Source organism: Misgurnus anguillicaudatus, chromosome 15 (assembly GCF_027580225.2).
Source record: "Misgurnus anguillicaudatus chromosome 15, ASM2758022v2, whole genome shotgun sequence".
NCBI lineage: Eukaryota > Metazoa > Chordata > Actinopteri > Cypriniformes > Cobitidae > Misgurnus > Misgurnus anguillicaudatus.
In genome coordinates this window covers 31,846,445-31,867,564 of record NC_073351.2, presented here as the reverse complement: position 1 = coordinate 31,867,564, position 21,120 = coordinate 31,846,445, and the positions used below count along the sequence as shown (strand labels likewise).

General features: G+C 34.9%; 2 protein-coding genes across 2 annotated transcripts; one reads left to right on the top strand and one right to left on the bottom strand.

Moving 5' to 3' along the window:
• Nucleotides 1-6,461: 6,461 nt before the first annotated feature.
• il12b2 (interleukin 12B 2) lies at nt 6,462-11,406 on the top strand. The gene is made up of 8 exons (XM_055174852.2): nt 6,462-6,654; nt 6,968-7,049; nt 7,449-7,697; nt 8,274-8,376; nt 8,457-8,620; nt 9,235-9,389; nt 9,523-9,645; nt 11,057-11,406. Exons 2-8 carry the CDS (start codon nt 6,968-6,970, stop codon nt 11,201-11,203), a joined length of 1,023 nt encoding a protein of 340 aa, XP_055030827.2. The 5' UTR covers nt 6,462-6,654; the 3' UTR covers nt 11,204-11,406.
• Nucleotides 11,407-11,437: 31 nt separating this feature from the next.
• cfap161 (cilia and flagella associated protein 161) lies at nt 11,438-17,724 on the bottom strand. The gene is made up of 7 exons (XM_055174853.2): nt 17,511-17,724; nt 17,349-17,438; nt 14,912-15,144; nt 14,471-14,552; nt 14,223-14,381; nt 14,017-14,090; nt 11,438-11,688 (listed from the first exon to the last, which is right to left on the bottom strand). Exons 1-7 carry the CDS (start codon nt 17,580-17,582, stop codon nt 11,469-11,471), a joined length of 930 nt encoding a protein of 309 aa, XP_055030828.2. The 5' UTR covers nt 17,583-17,724; the 3' UTR covers nt 11,438-11,468.
• Nucleotides 17,725-21,120: the final 3,396 nt, after the last annotated feature.

The window sequence follows — 21,120 nt, the reverse complement described above, 5'->3', positions numbered from 1 at the left end:
CACACCCCAAAGTAAATGATGACGCAAGTTCATCATCTCCAACGTAAATCTCTTTTCTTGGACTACAACAAACACACAGATTTTAGGTAACAGTTTACTTCCTGGGATTGGTGATGTAGACAAGACCGACATTATCATAATTCCTCCCGCTTCGGACTCACATCTTATAAGTTAAGTCCTGTTAGCATTGCATTGTGAGCAAATATTTCAAACATGGTAAGGAGCGTCACATTTCCAGCTGACGTCAGACGTATTCAGACCAATCACAATGTACAGATTAGCTAGATCAGAGACAGAGCTTTTCAAATCTGTGCGTTTCAGGAAGAGAGTGAAATCTAGAGTTACAAAATGTACGGTATGCGGAAAATAATGTGTGTTTTTAAACATAAACCACGCAAACACATTGTATTATACTAAATAGACAAAATAACCTTGTCTTTTTAGCAATGAAATAGGTGGACTTTAAGATCTTTCAGTGTAAGGTATTTTCAGTCGAGACAGCTCAAATATGTACATATTAGTCTAGCACTTAAGCCTTGTCTGTGAAACCGGGGGGAAATTATTAGAAAAGTTATTAGCTCATAAAATGATAATGTTTTTTATTTCATAGAGATATTCATTGCAATTGCACCCTTTCAGTTCCTGGTTAATCCACCTGACGTTTGCTACTAATTCATATTGAGCAAGCTTCTGCTTGGATGTCAGTACTTTTGCCTCTGATACAAAGTATATAAATATAATTTTTTTATTACTAGTAAAAGATGTTTCATAAAATAGCATTTTCATAGTTTTACACTGGTTGTACCACCTGACACAAACGTGTACCAGTTTACACATTACATTACATTTTTTCAGTATTTCAGAAAAATCTTAAATCTTTTCATTTAGCCATAAAGGATCACTTGGGGATCCCTCTGAATGATGTACAAAACACTAATAAAAGGCCCATGTTTGGTTGTACCATCCTGACATTTGGAAAAATACAAATTGTTGTACGGACAGATTTTTCTATTAATTTTCAATTATCCCAACAGCTACTCATATTTGTAAATTTGTAAATGTATTTTAATAAAAAAAATTCTGATAAATGTAAACTTTTTCATAGAATAAAGTGACACATTTCATAATCGTATCAAGTAATATTTAAAGTAAATAACACCCCAGAGACACAAAAATATGTTATGTCACCCATAAGCATAAAAACGAGAAGTGATGGCATAAGTTGGTCAGTATGGGGACAGTTTGAAATTAGGTGTTTTTCATGGGTATGATAAAAAGGATAGGTGGAGGGACTGACCAACTGTCTCTTTCTAGAAATTAACATAGACTATTTGGCTTTCCAGGATATGTGCCCCAAAGCAACATGAAACAGAAAACTTCATATAGCCAAATTAGTCAAAACGGCAGAAGTACCTACAGTATGTGACCAGTTATCTATTGGTGCTTTCAAGACGTTGCGGTCTGTCTTCTTCTAAAGGTAGAAAGTTATTTCAAGTTGCCGAAACTAGACTACTAATCTCTCCAAAATTAGCCTTCTGTGTAATTTTATCAATTAGTGATAGTGTGCAGTGAAGTGTCAAGACGGACGGATGCATCATTTTCATAGTAACACACTTGAGACTTGACCAAATGTCAAAGCTTGGCAACCAAATTTTATTTACACCTTTTAGGAAGTGTTGTATCTTTGGGGTTTGCCCGAGTGATGTCAGTAACAAACAAAAATGCAAAACTTTTATGCTACGCTACAATGCTTTCTCTTTCAATGTACTCATTTTCACATGCCCAAGTTCACTCAATAGTCACACACACGCACAAAAAAAAAAATGAAATGTGTTAAGTTTCCCAGCTTGGGGTGTAAAGGTCCTACTTCATTTGCAAAGCAAAGTTGGTGTAGAGGAACTGGCATGACCACAGATAACACTCAGAGCTCTTATCATTCTTAACCAACTCGCGTTTGGTTTCCGTCACACATTTATTTAAAGTCGATGTGAGATAAACAAAAAAAATTCAGATCAGAAATCTATACTGTACGTAGTTGCAGGCAAGTGAGTGACCACTGTGTGTAAGAAGAAAAACCTAATAAGCACTTTTCCAAATTATATGGAAGTAAATATGAACACTACCAGGTATTTGCCTTTTTGCAGAACTGCATGTGACACAAAGACAGTATTTAAGCTTAATTCAGTGAATCACCTCCTTCGTCATCATCTCACTTCCTTGTTTCTGTCATTCGTAGTGTGCATATTTTAAATTCGTGGTTAAAGGTCTGGTTACCTCCTGACTGATACGACTCAAGAAAGAATTTCTTCTCTTTATTCTTTGAACTTCCTAATCTTTATAGTGACCACATAAAAATAAACAATATAAAGATAACAAGGTGCATGATGACTAAAAATAAAGCTGTCATTCCCCTGACGATGAGAATATTAAACAAACATATATGTAAGAAAACGGGCCCAACAAAATCTGCAAACATATCATTTGGAAATATAGCATGTTGGGTTATATTTAAAAATGGACAAACCGGCCTGTTGGACTATAATTTAACCGAGTTATTTCAACCCATTATTGGGTCAAATACATGTTTTCTGGGTTAATTTAATCCATTAGGTTGGGTTTGTCCCTTTTTTGACCCAACACTAGGTTGATGATAACCTATTTTGTGTAGATATTCTACATTTTATACCAGTGGTTGGGTTTGTTTATATTACACCAAACCTATATTTTTTTACTGTGCTGTAAAATTATTTTTGTAATTCCCATTTTCACCCCCCAAAACATTCTGGGTATTTTCAACCCATATTTGGGTAAAATATGGATAAACCCAGTCGCTCGATTCAAATTCACCTATAAAATGGTTAAACCAAAATGCTGGATAGTTTGGATAATTTAACCATATGGTTGGGTTTGTTCATATTTTCCCAACCATATGGTTTAAAAAAAACCAGCATTTTACCACTGCTCTCTAGGCTTTTGACTGTGGGCTTAAACCACCAACCTTTCAGTTAACAGCCGAACACGCTAACCGATTGTACCACAGAGAAGAACGGTATACAGTATAACCAGGGTGAAATTTGTGAAAAAATAATGTTTTAAATACATTATTAACAAGGGGCTTATATTGATTATCCCTGCTGAAAAAAACAGCATCAAACCAGCATGGACCAGCATGGGAATTATGCTCATCTATGCTGGTTTGATGCTGGTTTAGCTGGTGGTCACCAGCATACCAGCACCAAAACACAACATATGCTGGTCTTGCTGTTATGACCAGCATGGGATGCTGGTGGTAGTGCTAGTTTGGTGCTGGTTTAGCTGGTGTTCACTAGCAAACCAGCACCAAAACACAACATATGCTGGTCTTGCTGGTATGCTGGTTTTTCCAGCAGCGATTCAGGGTATTAAGCTATTTCTTGTAAGTGTTGAAATAAAATATGTATAGAAATGTAACCAGTTCTTCTCGCACCTGCTGGCACCGCACTGGTCTGGCATGAGAGTAAAGGATTAAATTATTTTTTAAATTATTAAATTGTCTTTATTTTAGGCTGTTTATATGGGGGATAATCATGGGGGATACATTTTGTCCCCATCAGAGGCAGGGATACAAAGAACAGGGGGGATATTCCCCTCCATCCCCCCAGCAGATCGCACCCTGAGTATAACAGTGCAACTCAGTCCTGTATGGGTTAAGAGACATCAGACTTGTAACAAGTCTCATGGCCGGCAGGTTGCGACTGTGGTGCATTTGAGCAAAGCACCTTAACCCCAATTGCCCCCGGGCACTGAAGGCATAGCTGCCCACTTTTATATCATAAGGGCCTTGAAATCATTTAATCTGGGGGTCATGTCTATCCTCACACAATTTACAGGTTTTTAGGTAACCCTGTGGTGCTCAGCCCTCCTCCTATTGTACTGTATATTTAAAAGGACCTGATTAATGTCATAAACCTAATAGAAAGCCTGGTCATGCATACTTGCATTTTTACAACACTTTTATCTATTGCATGGTGCACTTCCCCAAATTCGTATAATTTCTGGACTTACATGTGCAATAAAATCTCAGCAATATAGAAGCTCAGCTCACTTACAAAACTATGAAAAACCACATCTTGTGTTACTATCGCAGAGATTCACTTAATCAATCTCAAATCATCACTTTCACTGTTGCTCACTGGAATGATTACCGAAACCCTATTCAAACCGCTGACTTCCTTGCAATCTCTTCACAAGCACTTAACCGAATCATGCTAATGAAGTAATACTAGAAAGGCATGAAAATCATTTGAATATGTCTCAAAGACATGGCTGTTGCATTTTACCTTTGCATTACATATGCGCTGTCTTGTATTGTATTATTAGCCTATATTAAAGTGCAGTAAAGTACACTCTTAAAAATAAAGATGCTTCACAATCCCATATAAAGGATCATTTGGGCTGAATTGTTTCCAAAAAAAAAGAAAAGGGTTCTTTTGATTATAAAAAGGAAAGAAAGAATTGGTTCTTTTAATGAACCCAAACTATTTTTCTATGTTATTGCTTTGAACAACCTTTAAGGCAGTGGTTCTCAAACTTTTTCAGCATGCGGCCCCCCTTGTGTACGGTGCATTCTTTCGTGGCCCCCCGAAAGAAAATTTATGACAAAAATAGTTCTAAAATGTAATATTTTAATTAAACAAAACATTAAATTATACCTACACTCTTAGAAAGGACGTGTTAATTTTTTACACATCTTTTTGTGTTAAGCTTCTAACACATTATGTGTAATTTTAACACAGTATGTGTCATTTTGTGTTGATTTTGTGTTAAAATAAAACACAAGTTGTGTTAAAAGTAACACAAAGTGTGTTGTTTCAATTATGTGTGGATTCTGGGACAATTTAGTGTGGTAGTTGGCTTATTATTTTTTAGGTTTATTTACACAGAATTCATGTTAAATTAATGTATTTTATAAAATGTCATAAAACTGGGGCCCCCTGGCACCATCTCGTGGCCCCCCTGGGGGCCCCGGCCCCCAGTTTGAGAACCACTGCTTTAAGGCATCTTTATATTTAATTGTGTCAGAATCATTTTGCTTTTGGCACAACCTTCAGTTTCACCAAAAAGCATTAAAGCAGTTAAAGACAAAATTATTAGCCCTCTTGGTAAATACGAGCAAAAAAAAGCTGGGAAAACAAATCCACATTGCCTCTCCATTCTGTCCTTTATTTTAAAAATGCACAAAAATCTGATGTTTCATTGATGCACAACAACTGAAAGCGCGTGTGTATGTTTTTTCTCAAATACACAATTATTGAGGTTGAAGAATTGATGGCATGTGATCTTAGATTTATCCTCCATACTGAATTTTTCCAGACCCTGCTGATCTCTAATCTTTAGTCATTTTCTGTGGTTCAGGTTTAGTGAACTAGGATGGGTGTGGCAGAACCTTGATTTTGTGATTCAGTGATCCATTTTTTGTTGACTTTGATGTTTGATTTGAGTAATTTAATCTAATATCTTGATGAAAGATTTAACCACGACCCATTATAAGATTTCTAGCAAAGCAATGTTTTGACTTTCTATCTGTTGGTATTTGATATAATCCATGACATGTATCTGAATAAGATGTCCAGTAGGCATCTTATATAAATGTAGGTTCATTTAATTGTATTTAACTGTAGACATTAGTAGTTTTAATTCATGTGTGTTCCTGCTGCCAAAAAACTATTTTTTGTTTGGAGAGTCTTTGGCCACTCAAATTATTCTCCTTGCTGTGCATTAAGACATTGAGCATAAGGACACACGTTCTCTCTATATATAGAGGGATTTGAAACATCTCCAGTCGATTAAACACCTTCATTATTTCCCTGATTGTGAAAATAGACGTTTTTATGGTTGAACTATTTCCTAAAAAACACTTTTTATTTTGTGTAGCTCAACAATTTTTTTGCTGCACATCAGAAATCTTTGGTTTTACTCATGTAGGGGATTTGGACTTTGTGTTACTTTATATTTATTCTTCTGTGAAACTAGAAGTTATGACTGGACATCCTCATGTTTCTAGTCACATTGGTGTGCTAAGAAGTGTTAATATTAATGGGAATATACTTCAGAGATATTTTACTCATAAACTTTCTAGGGGGGACAATAATTGTCTGAACATTTATTTCAAAGTTCAATTCCCCTCTCCCCACACACACACACATTCAATTGTTTTACTTCAATGAACCATGGTATTTTTGTGTTTTTTTTTATTTAAGCTCAAAATGAGAAACATTGTAGATTTATTTTCACAGCTTTCTTTGCTCATATCAACCAAGGGGGCCTATATTTCCGTCCACAGTTGTATATACCTTATATTAGAAAAAGAAAAATCCTTAGTAAAGTAAAAAAAACGGGAGTGATGATGACACAGAGAGAGAGAGAGAGAGAGATAGAGAGAGAAAGAGAAAGAGCGCGTGCCAATCTCTGGCATTAGTAGTGAATAACCACACGCTATTTACTAATAATTTTTGCACTTGGGAGGGGAACTCTTCTAGAAATTACAGCCCATCGCCCACAGGAATGAGTGGGTGATGAGGGATAAGAGCAGCACGCACCCTCGAAATATCGCTCAGATCTCATCAAGCGCACTTTATTTCTGCGCATAATCTGACGCTGCGCATCACAAATAAGGTAAGAGATGCATTAGGCTACTTTTTTCTCTCATTTACTAATGAAAGCAAACCAAGGAATTTATTTAAACTTGATATATTATAATTTCAATTTCAAAAGTATGTAGACTTAAAAAGAATATAAGGAATTATTAGAATATATTGTTTCCATAGTAAAATTGCTAATTACACATTAATAAAACACATAATTTACATGTTAATTTAATACTTTTCTATTGTTTTTATTTACTTTACATACATTTATTGACTTTGCATAAATTTTCAATACATTCAATAAATGATTTAGACTTATATATTTTTGCTTTTTTTACCAGATGGGTTTGTTGGTGAGGTTCGTTCTTCTATTCAGTTTGTTAATCATACGGATGTCTGCGCTTAATGTTTTCCCTGAGAAATGTAAGAATATCGATTAAATCCTCCTGCATACACGAGTACACAAACACTTGACTGATGGGAACTTCTGTTTAACTTTTAGCTAGTTTAATATTAAGCTTACTTTAATAATAACTACAAATTAATCTTTACCCAAACGACTTTTAAGTCATTATTTACACAGTTGTTTAGTTTAAATTATCTTAAATAATTTCATGCTTATTTTCTGCATTCGGTTAAAAAGGGACGAACCCAGTCGATGAGTTAAATTAACCCATAAAATGATTATATTTTACTTAAAATAACCCTACAATTTTTTGAGTTTAGCATTTTAATTTCGACCACAAAGTAAACATAAGCAATTCACACTGCGATGCATTTTCTCATATCCTTATCTATTTTTTCCTTTTTTCTTTTACGCAGTCGTCGTTGGTGAGAAAAACCACACCATTACGCTTGATTGTAAAACGAATAAAAAGAGTGTCACGTGGAAACTACAGGATACAGACGGCTCACTGGAAGAACTGGATTCAGAGTATGAAAAACCCAATGGTACGAAACTGATCGTATACAACCTGCAAGTAGACCAAGTTGGGAATTACACCTGTTGGAGTGACGAAGGTGTTGAAGATTACACCTATCTTTTACTGGACATGTCTAAAGAACCTGCAGGTAGGAATACGTTTTGCTTAACATTATGCGCCTAGTCTAAAGAAGTTGAATTGGTCTGGCTAGTGCTCAGCTGGTTTTACCTGCACGATGAATCAGCTGGTCAAACACATCCTGCTAAATAAAGGAAAATAAAACGTGTTTTTGGATAAATACACAAAACAATTGCTGGCTTGTTTTAAGCCCACCGTTGGGTCAAAAGGGGAAAAACCCAGCTGTTGGACTGCTAGAGTTCGTCTCGTTTTGACCCAATTAACGCTGGTTTGAAAAAAGATCGCAGCATAACGCAGAGTCCACCTTTATTGGAACAAACATTCTAGCAGATTTTAAGCTCAGGTTTTCTTAAAACCTAATATTTCCTCTTCATTTTATGAATAGGTTGATGATATGGATTTGTTTTAGCGCATTTGATGGCTAAATGCCGTCATGGAAAATGCGCAACCGTGTCTTAATCATGCCATTACGCAATATCACATGAATACATTACGCATTTCATGTCTGCCCACATCAGATGCCTAAATGCGATCTATATGTTCTGTTCAACCCCTTCAAGGCTCAGTTTTGTGTCTTTCTTTATAGGTCTCAATATAAATTGCACAGCCGAAACTTTTTCCTGCGCCAATAACCTGAAGTGCTCATGGGGCGCATCCGATTACACAGCATTCAGACTACGCAATATGCGGTATGAGAAACTGAAACACCCACACGTATTAAGTTGATTTTAAACAGTGATTCATGTACGAATGTTGTATTTGTATGTAGTGACGGTGGCAGCTGGGTGTCGCAGTCTGTGGACGGGGTATTTTATGTGCCACACTCCACAAATTCTTTTTCGGAGGAGTCTGAGCGACTGCTGATAACTGGAGAAGCAGTTTCATCATGCTGCTATAAAAAAACCGAGAACAGCTTCTTCTTGAGGGACATTGGTGAGTATGGTTAACTTGCCAGTTTCTCACGATCCTATTGTGTTTAAGCTCAGCTGGTAACTTGAGGTTATGGGTTCTGGGGCACGCGTCCTGATTAAAAATTAATTGAATGCACTGCAAGTAGCTTATTTGGATAAACGCGTTTGCCAAATGCGTAAATGCTGTTGGAAAACGGTACGAACGGTTGAGCTGAGATATATGAACAATAATTGAATTAAGTTTTTTAAATAAAATGTTTTAAGTGCTTTTGTCAATAACAATATCAAGAACAGGAACTTTGAAAGTGTGCTCTTTGGTTCCCCAAAGTTTAAAGTTTCTTACCTTTTTATAGTCTGAACAATTTTCTTTTCCACTATAAAGAAATGTTTGTGCAACAGAAAGCTTCTGTGGATGTTAAAGAACCTTAATTTTTATGTAATTTATGTAATGCTTTACAATAAGATCGTTTTTGTTAACAATTAGTTAATGCATTAGCATGAACTAACAATTTTATCAGCATTTGTGTTCACTGGGAATCGAACTCATACCGTTTGCGCCATTCTCTACCAATTGAGCAACATAAACACTTAAGTCTTCTTATCACTGACTACATGTCATCAATTTGTTTTTGCTAGTTAAACCCGCTGGTCCGAACATTTCCAGATGTATTCAAAGAAAAAAAAACGAGACAATAGAAGTGGAGGTGAAGCCTCCCTCGACGTGGCCGCAGCCGCACAGTTTCTTTCCTCTGACGCATCAGATTGAGTACGAGATGCGCGACAACGGGGAGGTAAATTATGTAAATTAGTTTACATTTTCATTGTATTTTTGTTTGAACAACAAGAAGCTCTGTCTGTGGTAAAGCAAGTTTCATTTCAAGATCCTCATTTATTCATTTCTGACTTTCTATGCGTCTCTTTCAGGTGAGGACTCATCAATGGGAGGGGCCAACGGTTAAAGTTCAGGGGGTCGTCACAAAATTGAGAGCACGCTGCAGAGACCCGCTGGTCCTCTCTCAATGGAGCGAATGGACACCTTGGAAAAATGTAACCCACTGATTCAAATCTATTTATGTTTCTCTTATTTTAACTCTATTATGAACCTATTTATTTTATTTATTTATTATTTATATTTATTTATTTATTTATTTATTTATGTATGATCATGTGACATGATTTCATGTTTGCATGATATAAATGTTTTTCTATCCTATTAAAGTAACTTTGCTGGTCATCGCAATTATATCTGTCTCTCTGTCTCTTGATTTTGCTCACATTATTCATGTTACACTAAATGTTGCATAAATGTTGGTTTATATGAGCAAATATGGTGACCCCAAAAGGTATTTAGGTACACCGTACTAATGTTATTGCATTAAAAAGGGAAATAACCATTTAAATGGCAACTGCAAACAAATTATGCTAGCTAGATCTTTTATAGAAATATTTTTTTATTGTAATGACTCCAAAGGTGATATTTTTATTATGAAGTCTATATGTTTTATTTTAATTTTAAGTTAGTATTTAAAGTTAAATATTTAGAGGGAAAGTTCACCCTAAAATAAAAATGATATCATTATTTACTCACCCTCATGTAATTTGAACCCCCAGTGTCTTTCTTTGTTCTTCAGAATTCAAACTTAGATTTTCCAAAGGTGTTGCTTTGGGTTTTTTGGTTGCTATGGGTGTGGATGGTGACCGACCTGTCAAGTCTCAAAAGAACTAAAATATGATGTGTTATTTTTTACACACTGTTTGTGTGATGCCATTTAACACATTATGTGTCATTTCGTGTTAAAATAAACGAAAGGGACAACACAAGTATGTTGTCCCAAACTAACAGAGAATGTGTTGTTTTTAACAAAAAGTCTTTAATAAATATCTTCAATCAACCGGTGCCATATATTTTAAGGGTCCTGAAGGCATACAAAAGGATTCGATGAAAAAAATTAAACTAAAATATAATTCATTATTTGATAAAAGTCTTGACCTGTTTCATCCTTTCAAGGCACATTCTCTGTGTCCGTACTGTTGTTTTAGGATGTTTACTGTAAAATAATCTGCAACAATATCGATATCCACAGCAAAAAAGTAGAGGGAGTAAATATTTTTAATACACTTAAAATATATGACACACACGAGTCGACTGGAGACGTTATTTAATACGTTAGGGTTCTTCCAAACTTGAAGAGGCGGTCACCATCCACCCCCACAGCAACCAGAAAACCCAAAACAACACTTCTGCATTTGGGTTCTGAAGAACAAAGAAGGACACCGGGGGCCCAAATGACATGAGGGTGAGTAAATAAGGCTTTAAGACTACTTGTAAAAACTCCATGAGGAATGAAACCCAGATAATGGTGTCCTTTTGGGGCCATTGTACTTCGGAGAGAGATGCTCGAGTCCAAATATAATTTCTGTGTTTACAAAAGTGCAAATGACTGTTTGTTCTCCATAGGTATCATCACGAAGGAAAGGAAAGCATACCAAGACAAAGAACAGAAAAAACAACAGAGAAAAACAACAAAGAAAAAACAACAAAGAAAAAAACAACAGAGAAAAAACACAAAAACAAAGAAATCATCTAACCTGGACTGGTTTTTAAATGTTTAACTATATTGTATTAAAAGATCATCTGTTTAGTTGACTGATGAGCTAAGAACAGTTATAAAACTTTGAATCAACAGCAGAGGGCAGCAGTGAGTAATGGAGAAATGCTGCCTCATATATGATGCTTTATGCAGATGCATGGTTTTCCCATCAGGAAGTTTTGATAGTATTATCAGTTTGATATGAAGCTACGACAACAGTACACCATATGATAAAGTGTAATAAAATATTTTCTGAAAACAAATCTTTATTTTGAATTTCTAATTTTCACTATCCTCTTTAAATTGCGTGTCCTTCACTGGCTCTTGCTCTTCTCCAATCTCATCTATTACGGCAGCGTCACGTTGTGTTTGCAGCAGGTTTTGGTTTTGATTGGTAGGATTCGCCGTGACAAACAGCCAATGATTATTATCTTGCTCGGCCTTATGGGAGTCCAAAAAGGTGTGAGCGGTGAGCTCATACTCTTTACCAAATGGAGTCCTATAGACACAAACACAAATAAATAAACACCTTTGTGACCTGACAGATATACAGATATATATTACTTTCTGTTCAGGATTGAATTTGTTAGGAAATGGTTCATGCAAATGCAACGTATGTACCTTATTTTCATCATTTTGCATTGCAGGGTAATGTGAAATGTAAATTCTTAAATAAAGGTGCTACAAAAGCAATGCCACGAAGCTTCAGATGTTAAAGCATACAGCAAAAAATGCTATGGTATTGTGTAGCACCTTTACTTTCAAATATGTAAAACAAATGTATGCACGTTACCTAAAATCTAGTTTATTACAAATAGCACAAGCCTGAAATAAACACTATTATTTTTATTTCCAGTTAACAAAATTTTGTCACTATTTACGCACCCATTTATTTAATTTTGAACACACAAAAGAAAACATTAATTAATTTTATTATGTTATTTACCTATTAGTGTTATTAGGGCTGTGTATCTCACGATACGTGTTTCGATGCAATATGTTTTGAATACATTGCAGTGGTGTAAACCGAGGCAATATATTGGCATATTTCCTATTTTAGGAATATAATAGGATATAGTTTTTGAAAAGCTGTCATTGAGAACATTTTTACAAAATGCCACAGAAATTTGATTGAATGTAAGTGTGCGTACGTGTGTGCGCGTGCATGTGTGTTTGTGTCTTTATGTGTGTGTAAGTTTTACTGTGACTTTGTGTGTGAGTCTGTGTGTGTGTTTGTGTGCGTGTGTGTATGTGTATGTGTGCGTTTGTGTGTGAGCATTAGAGCCCACCAATTTACATCTTTGTTTTGCATCTTTTTGCCAAAATCTTTTTTTGCCAAATTCTGTAAAAAATGCTCTCTGTGGCAGTCATACCTTTGCGTGTTTGTTTGTGTGTGTGTTTGAGCATGTATTTTCTATGTTGCATTTGTGCTCTAGTACCAGACCTATTTTTCTGTGTTAAAATTTTCAAATTTATTCTAGATCCATTGACTTTTTTTGACAAATAAAAAGAAAAAAAAGAAAGTTTTTTTTGCATTTCCCATTAATTTTCAATTGGGGTCAATTAATTCATTTGATTTGGGGTAATTTTTTACACGACCGATCAAGCCCAGTTTTTATATGAATATTGACAGATAGTCTAGAAAAGTTACAAAATCTTATTCCAATGAGATGAAGGGAACCATGTTTTTTAACTAAAGAAAAGTGGCTTGGGGGTAAGACCGAAGTTTTAAAACAAGTGATTCTAAGCCATTGAAAACACAAACAACAGTGCTAAATGCGTGCAGGGTTTTGTGTGAGAGGAGCGCCTAAGCCTCGCAGCCGCTGCTCAATATTGAGCTGGTGAGCATTTTTCCCTCTTTATTGGCCTTAAATACAAATATGCATCAAAATTTCCATCTCTGCAATTATCCTCATGAACACGACCATAAGAGAAAGTAAAGAGCTGAAAAAAAATCACGTGTAACAGTGTATTGGATCCGGACTTTGATCTTAAAGAGGAAGTTACCTAATTTTGCTCCTGTCTGTCACTTATGTTAATCAAACAGCATCGAGAGAAAATCTCACTGTTATGACTAAATCACTTTTCTCCCTTTAATAAGATATATACATTATTATTTATTATACTTACTTCATCACTGACTGTTTATCTTCAGTGGGCTTGAGTTTCTTTATTATGCTTGTAGTTTTTTTGTAGAATAATGAAAATTATTTAAAGATTTAAATAACATAAAAACCTTATTAAAAGAAAACTTTACCGTGATACATACACTGTAAAAAATACTTTGCTGCCTTAAAATTGTTTGTTGAATTAAATCAGATTTACAAGTCATTTCAACTTCCTATTATTTATCTTGACAAGAGATGAGTTGTTATAACTACAGGTGAGTTGTTATAACTTATAAAATTAAGTTGACTTTTCTCAACTATATTTTATAAGTTGTGACAACTAATTTCTGTTGACATGACTTGTAAATCTGAGTTGATTTAACACAACATTTTAAGGCAGCAAAGTATTTTTTACAGTGTATTGTTGTCATGATATAAAATGAATCCTATTATGATATTAGATTTTGGTAATATCGCCCACCCTACCTGTCACTGTTTAAGTTCAGAGAAGTAGAAAATGCTATCTAGTGGTCAGGATGTAAACTCCAAACGAAACATCTGCCATGCATCTTGTATGATTATATAAACTTGTTTTAATGCCCGATTATATCATGCATGACACATGAATTTGGTTATACATAATATTTACCTGCAGCTTACTCACTTAAACTGAGTAATTGTGGTATTGATTTACAATTTAAAAAATATATACATCTTACCACAGGATGTAATTCCCCAGTGCAGCCAAGCATTGATTGGTTTTACGGTGGGAAATCAAAACCTTGCTGTTCACCTGCAAAAACAGTATCCATTATACATCAAATATATTACAATGTCATCCATTATTCATGCTGTGTGCAATGTATGCAAGCTGATGCGTAAGAGCATCTTAATGTTTGAAAATGACAGACATTACATGTTATACCTGCACAGGATATCCCTCGTTTTCGAGTCTTTCTTGAGGGTCCAAATACATCATTCTCCACCAGCACAGAAAATCAACCGTCTCTACTAAGCTCAACTCCTGTAGTCGAGACTTCTTAGCACACTTCTGAAATGTCCTGTGGTCACTGGCAAGGTAGAGCTACGTGGAGTCATACAGGTTAAATGGTAAGACCACACACACAAATTTAAAAACACTACACTTTATAAACATTTAACCTTCTTGCTTACCTCTCCAGCAAAGCCTGCTGTAGTTCTAAGAGCGAAATTTTGATCATATCGGACCACCTCTCCATCTGAAGTCCCATCAACACTAAAAACAGACCACAGGTGATGATGCAGATCTGCATACCCAAATGAAAAAATACTACAATATATTATAGTAAATTACCATAGAAAAATGTAGTAAAATTACTCTAGTAAATACTATAGGGTTTTGAACCATACTATAGTAAATGTACTACAGTAAACTGTATTAAAAATACAATAGTAATTTGAAGTAATCTTACTATAGGAAATGAAGTAAAATTACTCTAGCAAATACTGTAGTATTTTTGAACCATTCTATAATAAAGTAAACTGTATTAAAATACTATAGCAATTTACTATAGTAAATACTAAAGTATGCTACAGTATTTTTTCATGTATGTGCTTATGTGTTTGTGTCTTTACCTTGTGATGACAAAGGCGTTTCTGACACAGGGGTCCATACTGTGGGCTCCCCCAACTTGAAGGGGCCCTACAAGATGGGGATTTGTTTGCGAATGTGACTCGATATTGCTGCTGTCGGCAACGATGCTGAGGACACAGGGTCTGCGCGGGTCAAGCTGTCCACCTCCAGGGTTCACCAGAATGACTGTGTCTCCAAAGTGCAAAAAGCCATCCACCGACACTGATAAGCTAACCTACACAACAAAGTAGTCAGCCTCAAGTACAGCGATTCTTAATAGATTTATTTAACATGTATGCACTAAGCAGATGCTTTTAGCCAAAGTGACTTACAGTGCATTCAAGCTATACATTTGCTATCAGTGTGCTTTCTGGGAATCAAACACATGACCTTTGCACTGTTAATAAAATGCTCTTGCAATGGAGCTACACATTTATATGCATATTATCCAAAAAGACTTATGCTGCGTACTAGGGATGCATAAAATGATTAATCGCGATTAATCTATAGCAGAATAAATGTTTTTGCTTACATCATATATGTGTGTGAACTGTGTATAATAACTTTGTATAGATAAAAGCACACACATGCATGTTTATATTTTGGAAATGTTTACATGTGTATATACATTTGTATATTTATGTATAATTTATATTACATCTAAATATAAATCCTTAATATATAAATATATATTTTTTCTTAAAATTATACATGCATGTTTGCATATTTATATATACATAATTATTATACACAGTTCACACACACACACACACACACACACACACACACACACACACACACACACACACACACACACACACACACACACACACATATGATGTAAATAGAGCTGGGCATAGATTAATCTAGATTAATCTCATACAAACAAAAAGTAATTTTTTGCATACCATATGAGTTTGTGCTGTGTGTAATTATTATATATAAATACACACACATTCATGTATGCGTTTAAGAAACATTTAAATGTGTATATTTATATATATTTATTTATATTTTTATATATTTTAAATTATATATAAATAAAAAAATGATATTTAAATAAAACATTTCTTAAATGTATATATAATATTTACACACATCACAAACTCATATGTTATGCCAAAAATTACTTTTATTTTGTATAAGATTAATCTAGATTAATCTATGCCCAGCCCTAAACTTTTATTCTGCTATAGACTAATCGCGATTAATCATTATGCATCCCTACTGCGTACACACCAAACGTGAAGCATTGCGTTCCTCGCTCTAGATTACTCGTGGGATTTAACTTCGTGTCATGTGAATTTTTCGCTTAAGTTGATTATTTTAACTGTGGGTTCACACCAGACGCAAGTTCAACAATTTGCGCAAGATTACATACAAAGTCAATGCAAAGACGCGTGGGGCGGTGCGAATGATGCGATATGGACGGCGTGTTTGCCGCGAAAACACGCGCTACTCGCCTCAAACGCGTCTTCGCCCAAGTTGAAAATGTTAAAAAAAATTCACATGACACGAAGTTAAATCCCGCGAGTAATCTAGAGTGAGTAACCCGATGCCCTGCGTCTGGTGTGTACGTAGCATAAGCGTTTGAGGCGAATAGCGCGTGTTTTCACGGCGATCGCGCCACTAAATTCGCGTCATTCACATCGCCCAGCGCGAGTTCGATTTGCTTCTTTGCATTGACTTTATGCTACGTACACACCAAATGCGGGGCATCGCGTTACTCACTTTAGATTACTCGCGGGATTTAACTTCATATCATGCGAATTTCTTACTCAAATTGAATATTTTCAACTTGGGCGAAGATGCGTTTGAGGCGAATAGCACGTCTTTTAGCGGCAAACGCGCCGCCCATATCGCGTCATTCGTATAGCTCCACTCGAGTACACGTCTGATCGCATCTTTGCATTGACTTTGTATGTAATCTACTCGCGCAAATCGTTGAACTCGCATCTAGTGTGAACCCACAGTTATATGTAGTCTACTCGCGCAAATCTTGAATTCACGTTTGGTGTGTACGCCCTATTATTCAAGGTATACCTGTCTGGGGTTCGAACCCACAACCTTTGCTATTGCAATGTTCTACCCACTGAGCAACAGAAACATTTGTTTTACAAAACATTATCTGTAGTGGGAAAAGGTTTTGCATACTATAAAAAGGTAAGAAAGGTTTCTTTTGGGTAGCTATAACCAAAAATTATTTTAGTATAGCATTTTTATTTTTAAGTTAGTACTGTTTAACTATTGATAAACCAATAGTGAAATCACATTGACATCAGATAGCTAAAACAAAAAATGAAAAAGTAAAAGCTGGTTTCTGGAAAAGCTTTAAGTTAGCATTTGTTTGAGTGCTGGTTGTGCTATGCAATACATTGCATGTACTTTATTTACTAAATATATAACAAGTAAAGTCTTCGTTTTAATTTATGTTCTTACTGGTTGCATAATGTTTTGTCTCAAAGCTCCTTCCTTCTGGACGGTGAGTTCACCCCTCTCTTTCTGAAGAATAAACTCCTTTAGAGTTTCCTGTAAACACACTCATCATTAATTCACATGTATTGTTTGGCTTTAAACTAAGAGCCGTCAAAACATTCAAACCTCTCGTAAAGTCACGTCTTCTTTCCAGTTCCCCACACGGACACGAGGATTGTAGGTTCGAACCTGAGTCATTTCGATGCTGTTTTTAAAGCTCGCTCCACTGCTCTGAATAAAAATGTTGGTATGAATGTGAACTATACGCGTTTACCTCAGGCAAAGAAAGAACGGTTACCACGGAGACGGCGACCTGCGCAGCTCTACTGCGCAAAGGTTTGTTGTTGCCTTGTGTCCATGGTAACGAGTTCGATTCCTTATGCGCATATGCAGTTCAAAACATGAATAGGTTCACGAATAAAATAAGAGTTATCAAAACTTAAAAACAACAAAATTAAAAGTTAAAAGTAATAAAATAAAACGTTTTCTAGAAATTTTCTCGGTGACCTCAACAACATTTTGACACAAATATATTAAACATGAAAACATATTTCAAAAATATCTAAGTTTCTTTAATGTAGCTGCCCATTGCCTACTTTTATATAAGACCCAACGTACATACAATTGGGGTAATAAACGTATATACATCTTCCAGAATCTAAAAGAAAAGGGAATTCTAAAAAATTACAAATAATAAGAAAAAATATATTAACATTACAAAAATAAACATGTGTTATGGAAGTGACAAACACGTATACATAAGTTTTTGAGAGACAACACAGTTTGTTTAAATCCTGTGAATTAAAAGGCAATAATACCCAACAAATGGAGAAGGGACGGCTCTTCAAAAAACAAAAATATTTTATTTACATTTTTGTATGCAACACAAATTTATATAAACTAGTCAACATTTGAAGTGGTTCACAACCTTTCATAAAACCTTCATAAATCCATTCATACCCGTTTTTGTCTTAGGACAACTTTGATAAAGTTTTTTGATGTACTTCAAATGTGTGTGTATCATTATAATGATTAAGTATTTAAAACATAAGTCCATTTATAAAGACCCTATAAATAATCCCTCAAACAGCTGTCAATAGCAAACAAAAAATATATTTAATTTTAACTTTAATTTCACGCTGTATATTTATAACAATCGTGTCATCAACCAGTCAATAGTTTACTACAACTGAATCCCAATGTATTTGTGTATAATCTATATTTGTTTGTATTTTTTGTTGTGGGTCAGAAGAACAGACTGAGTGTTGAAAAGAAAAAGGAAGATGATGTTTTTATTATTTTTATTGCCTTTTTAAGTAAAAAGACTAGTGACACCACAACTGGTAGTTGACCAAACTACCTGTTGTTTTATTTCATAGAGCACTAATAATCTGGAATTTGTAATCTGAAAAAGTGTGAATCTGAATCAGGTTGATCCAATGCAATTTTACTTGAACTGGGACAAAAGTAAAATGGATAACCCCAAAACATGAGATTTTCTCAAATGTGGATCATTACGAATTAAATATTTTGAATAACTGGGCCCAGATAAACCTGGATTTCACAGATATATTACTTAATAATTATTTAAATACCATTAGTCAGAGTTAAGCTAAAGTGCACCCAACCAATTGATCAGAAATGTAGTTTATGTTAACAATCACGATTCATTCAGGGAGACTCTATGTGCTACATTTATAGCGCAAGATTACAATTTATTACAGTTTCCAATTAAATTAGGCATACATTACAGAATCAATGGCATAAACATGACAGCTGTAGCTTAATAAATCTTCCAGTATTGGGTGATAAGAAGCAAAATGGCTTTGAGAATATGTGTGCAGAGTAGAGGAAAAAGCCAGTGGAGATTTTCGCTAAACTACATTAGAAGGAAGTCTCATTTGGATTTAAGAGAGAGTGTGTGTGTGTAAAGTGTGGTTAAGTGCTTTTACATCAATAACGGAACTGACAGATCATAAATAGATAATAAATGTTTATAAGAGCTGTGCACTGAAATATTAAAACTCCAATGGGATGCACAGCAAAGTGATCGTGTGTTGATATTATAAGAGTATTGAATCAAATATTAACATTATCATTGTCACAATCTGACTACTTGTACCGTCATGCCTTCATGTACCTTTTTAACTGTTGAAACACAAAACACACAAAACACTGTCTCATTGATTAAACAAAACCAGCTTTATGAGGACAATATAAGAGGCATAGATAGATATACATTCAATCATATACATATATACCAAGAAAATAAACTATTACAATAAACTGTGGAAAATTAATAAGGGTGATTCTGATTTGGTTTCAACAGCTGGCCTGCAAAAACATGACAATAAACAAAACATTCTTTTAAATCTTCCCTTTAAGTATAATTTGTGTTAAAATACTTCTATCATAGTCTAAGTGAAATAAGCTTCATACATTGACTCCTCCAAAAAGTTTAAACACTGTAACTTGGCACTTTCAAAATATTCTGTTCGTTTCTTTGACTGTCTGTATCAGACCGTCACACAGTAGCAAGATTGTCTCCAATAGCATGAATTTGGGCAGGACTATTTCTGGCCAATGGACACTTGTTTTTGCAATGCAATTTAGTGATGCTCATGGCACAAAAATTACACCCCTCATCATTAAAACAGGGCATCTTATAAAAATGTTGTTTACTTTGAAGTATTTAGCGATTATTTTTTTGAAACGTGTGCAAATTTTGTCAAGAAACAAAACCCGGAATAGGCATGGGTGGTTACCGGTTTCAAGGCAGTGTTTCCCATACATTGATTTATTTGTGGTGGCCCACCACAGAATCAACACTGGCCCCCACAAATATAATTTTCATGATTCCCATTTACATTTTAGTTCACTATTTAAAACAGCTTTATTCGGCCTAAAATATATATATATAATACAGATCAAATACAGACACAGATCAAAGAGTAGAAGTGAAACATATTTCAGGTGCCAACACTAGATCAAACGCAAACACGACATGATGACGTCACATATATGCTAATTAGCGGGTGACGTCATCACCACCACAGTCTCCTCAAAATCCTGTGGGAAACACTGCCAAGGTATACCCAGGTTTTAAACAGTCAAGGTTTCAAAACCACTAAAATGTTCTGTGATACCGTCTCCAAGGTATGAGCCGTGTTTATACAAAATTCATTAAATCATTAAGTCATATGATTGATTTGATGTTTACATTTAATATACATTATGAAAATATTATATATATATATATATATATATATATATATATTTTAAAGCATATTATAATAGGCTTTATTTTTTAACTGGCATTTGAAAATAACATTTTAGTGTTGCAGTGGCAGTACCGCAACACCGTGAAACCGTGGTATTTTTGCTAAAGGTTATCATACCGCCAGAATCATATATCGGCCCATGCCTACCCCGGAAGACTAAAAAAGGCCCAAAAAGACAGAAAAGGGGTTCTAGTAAGAATATGTTGGAAGACATGAGTTTATTTCTGTATAACACAGACTGTAACAGTACATAACAGTAATGTTTTGTGAGTTTTTTTATAAAAAATATTTTTTTAAACAAAATCTTGCTATGTAGTGGTTTAAGCCTTAGTGGTGGCAAATACACTGAATATATTACAAGATTGAGCACTGCTATAACTATGAATAGGGGACAATGCAACGTTCAATACGGCCGTTCTGGTGACGGATGTCCCGCCTTCCAGTTAAAAGAACCA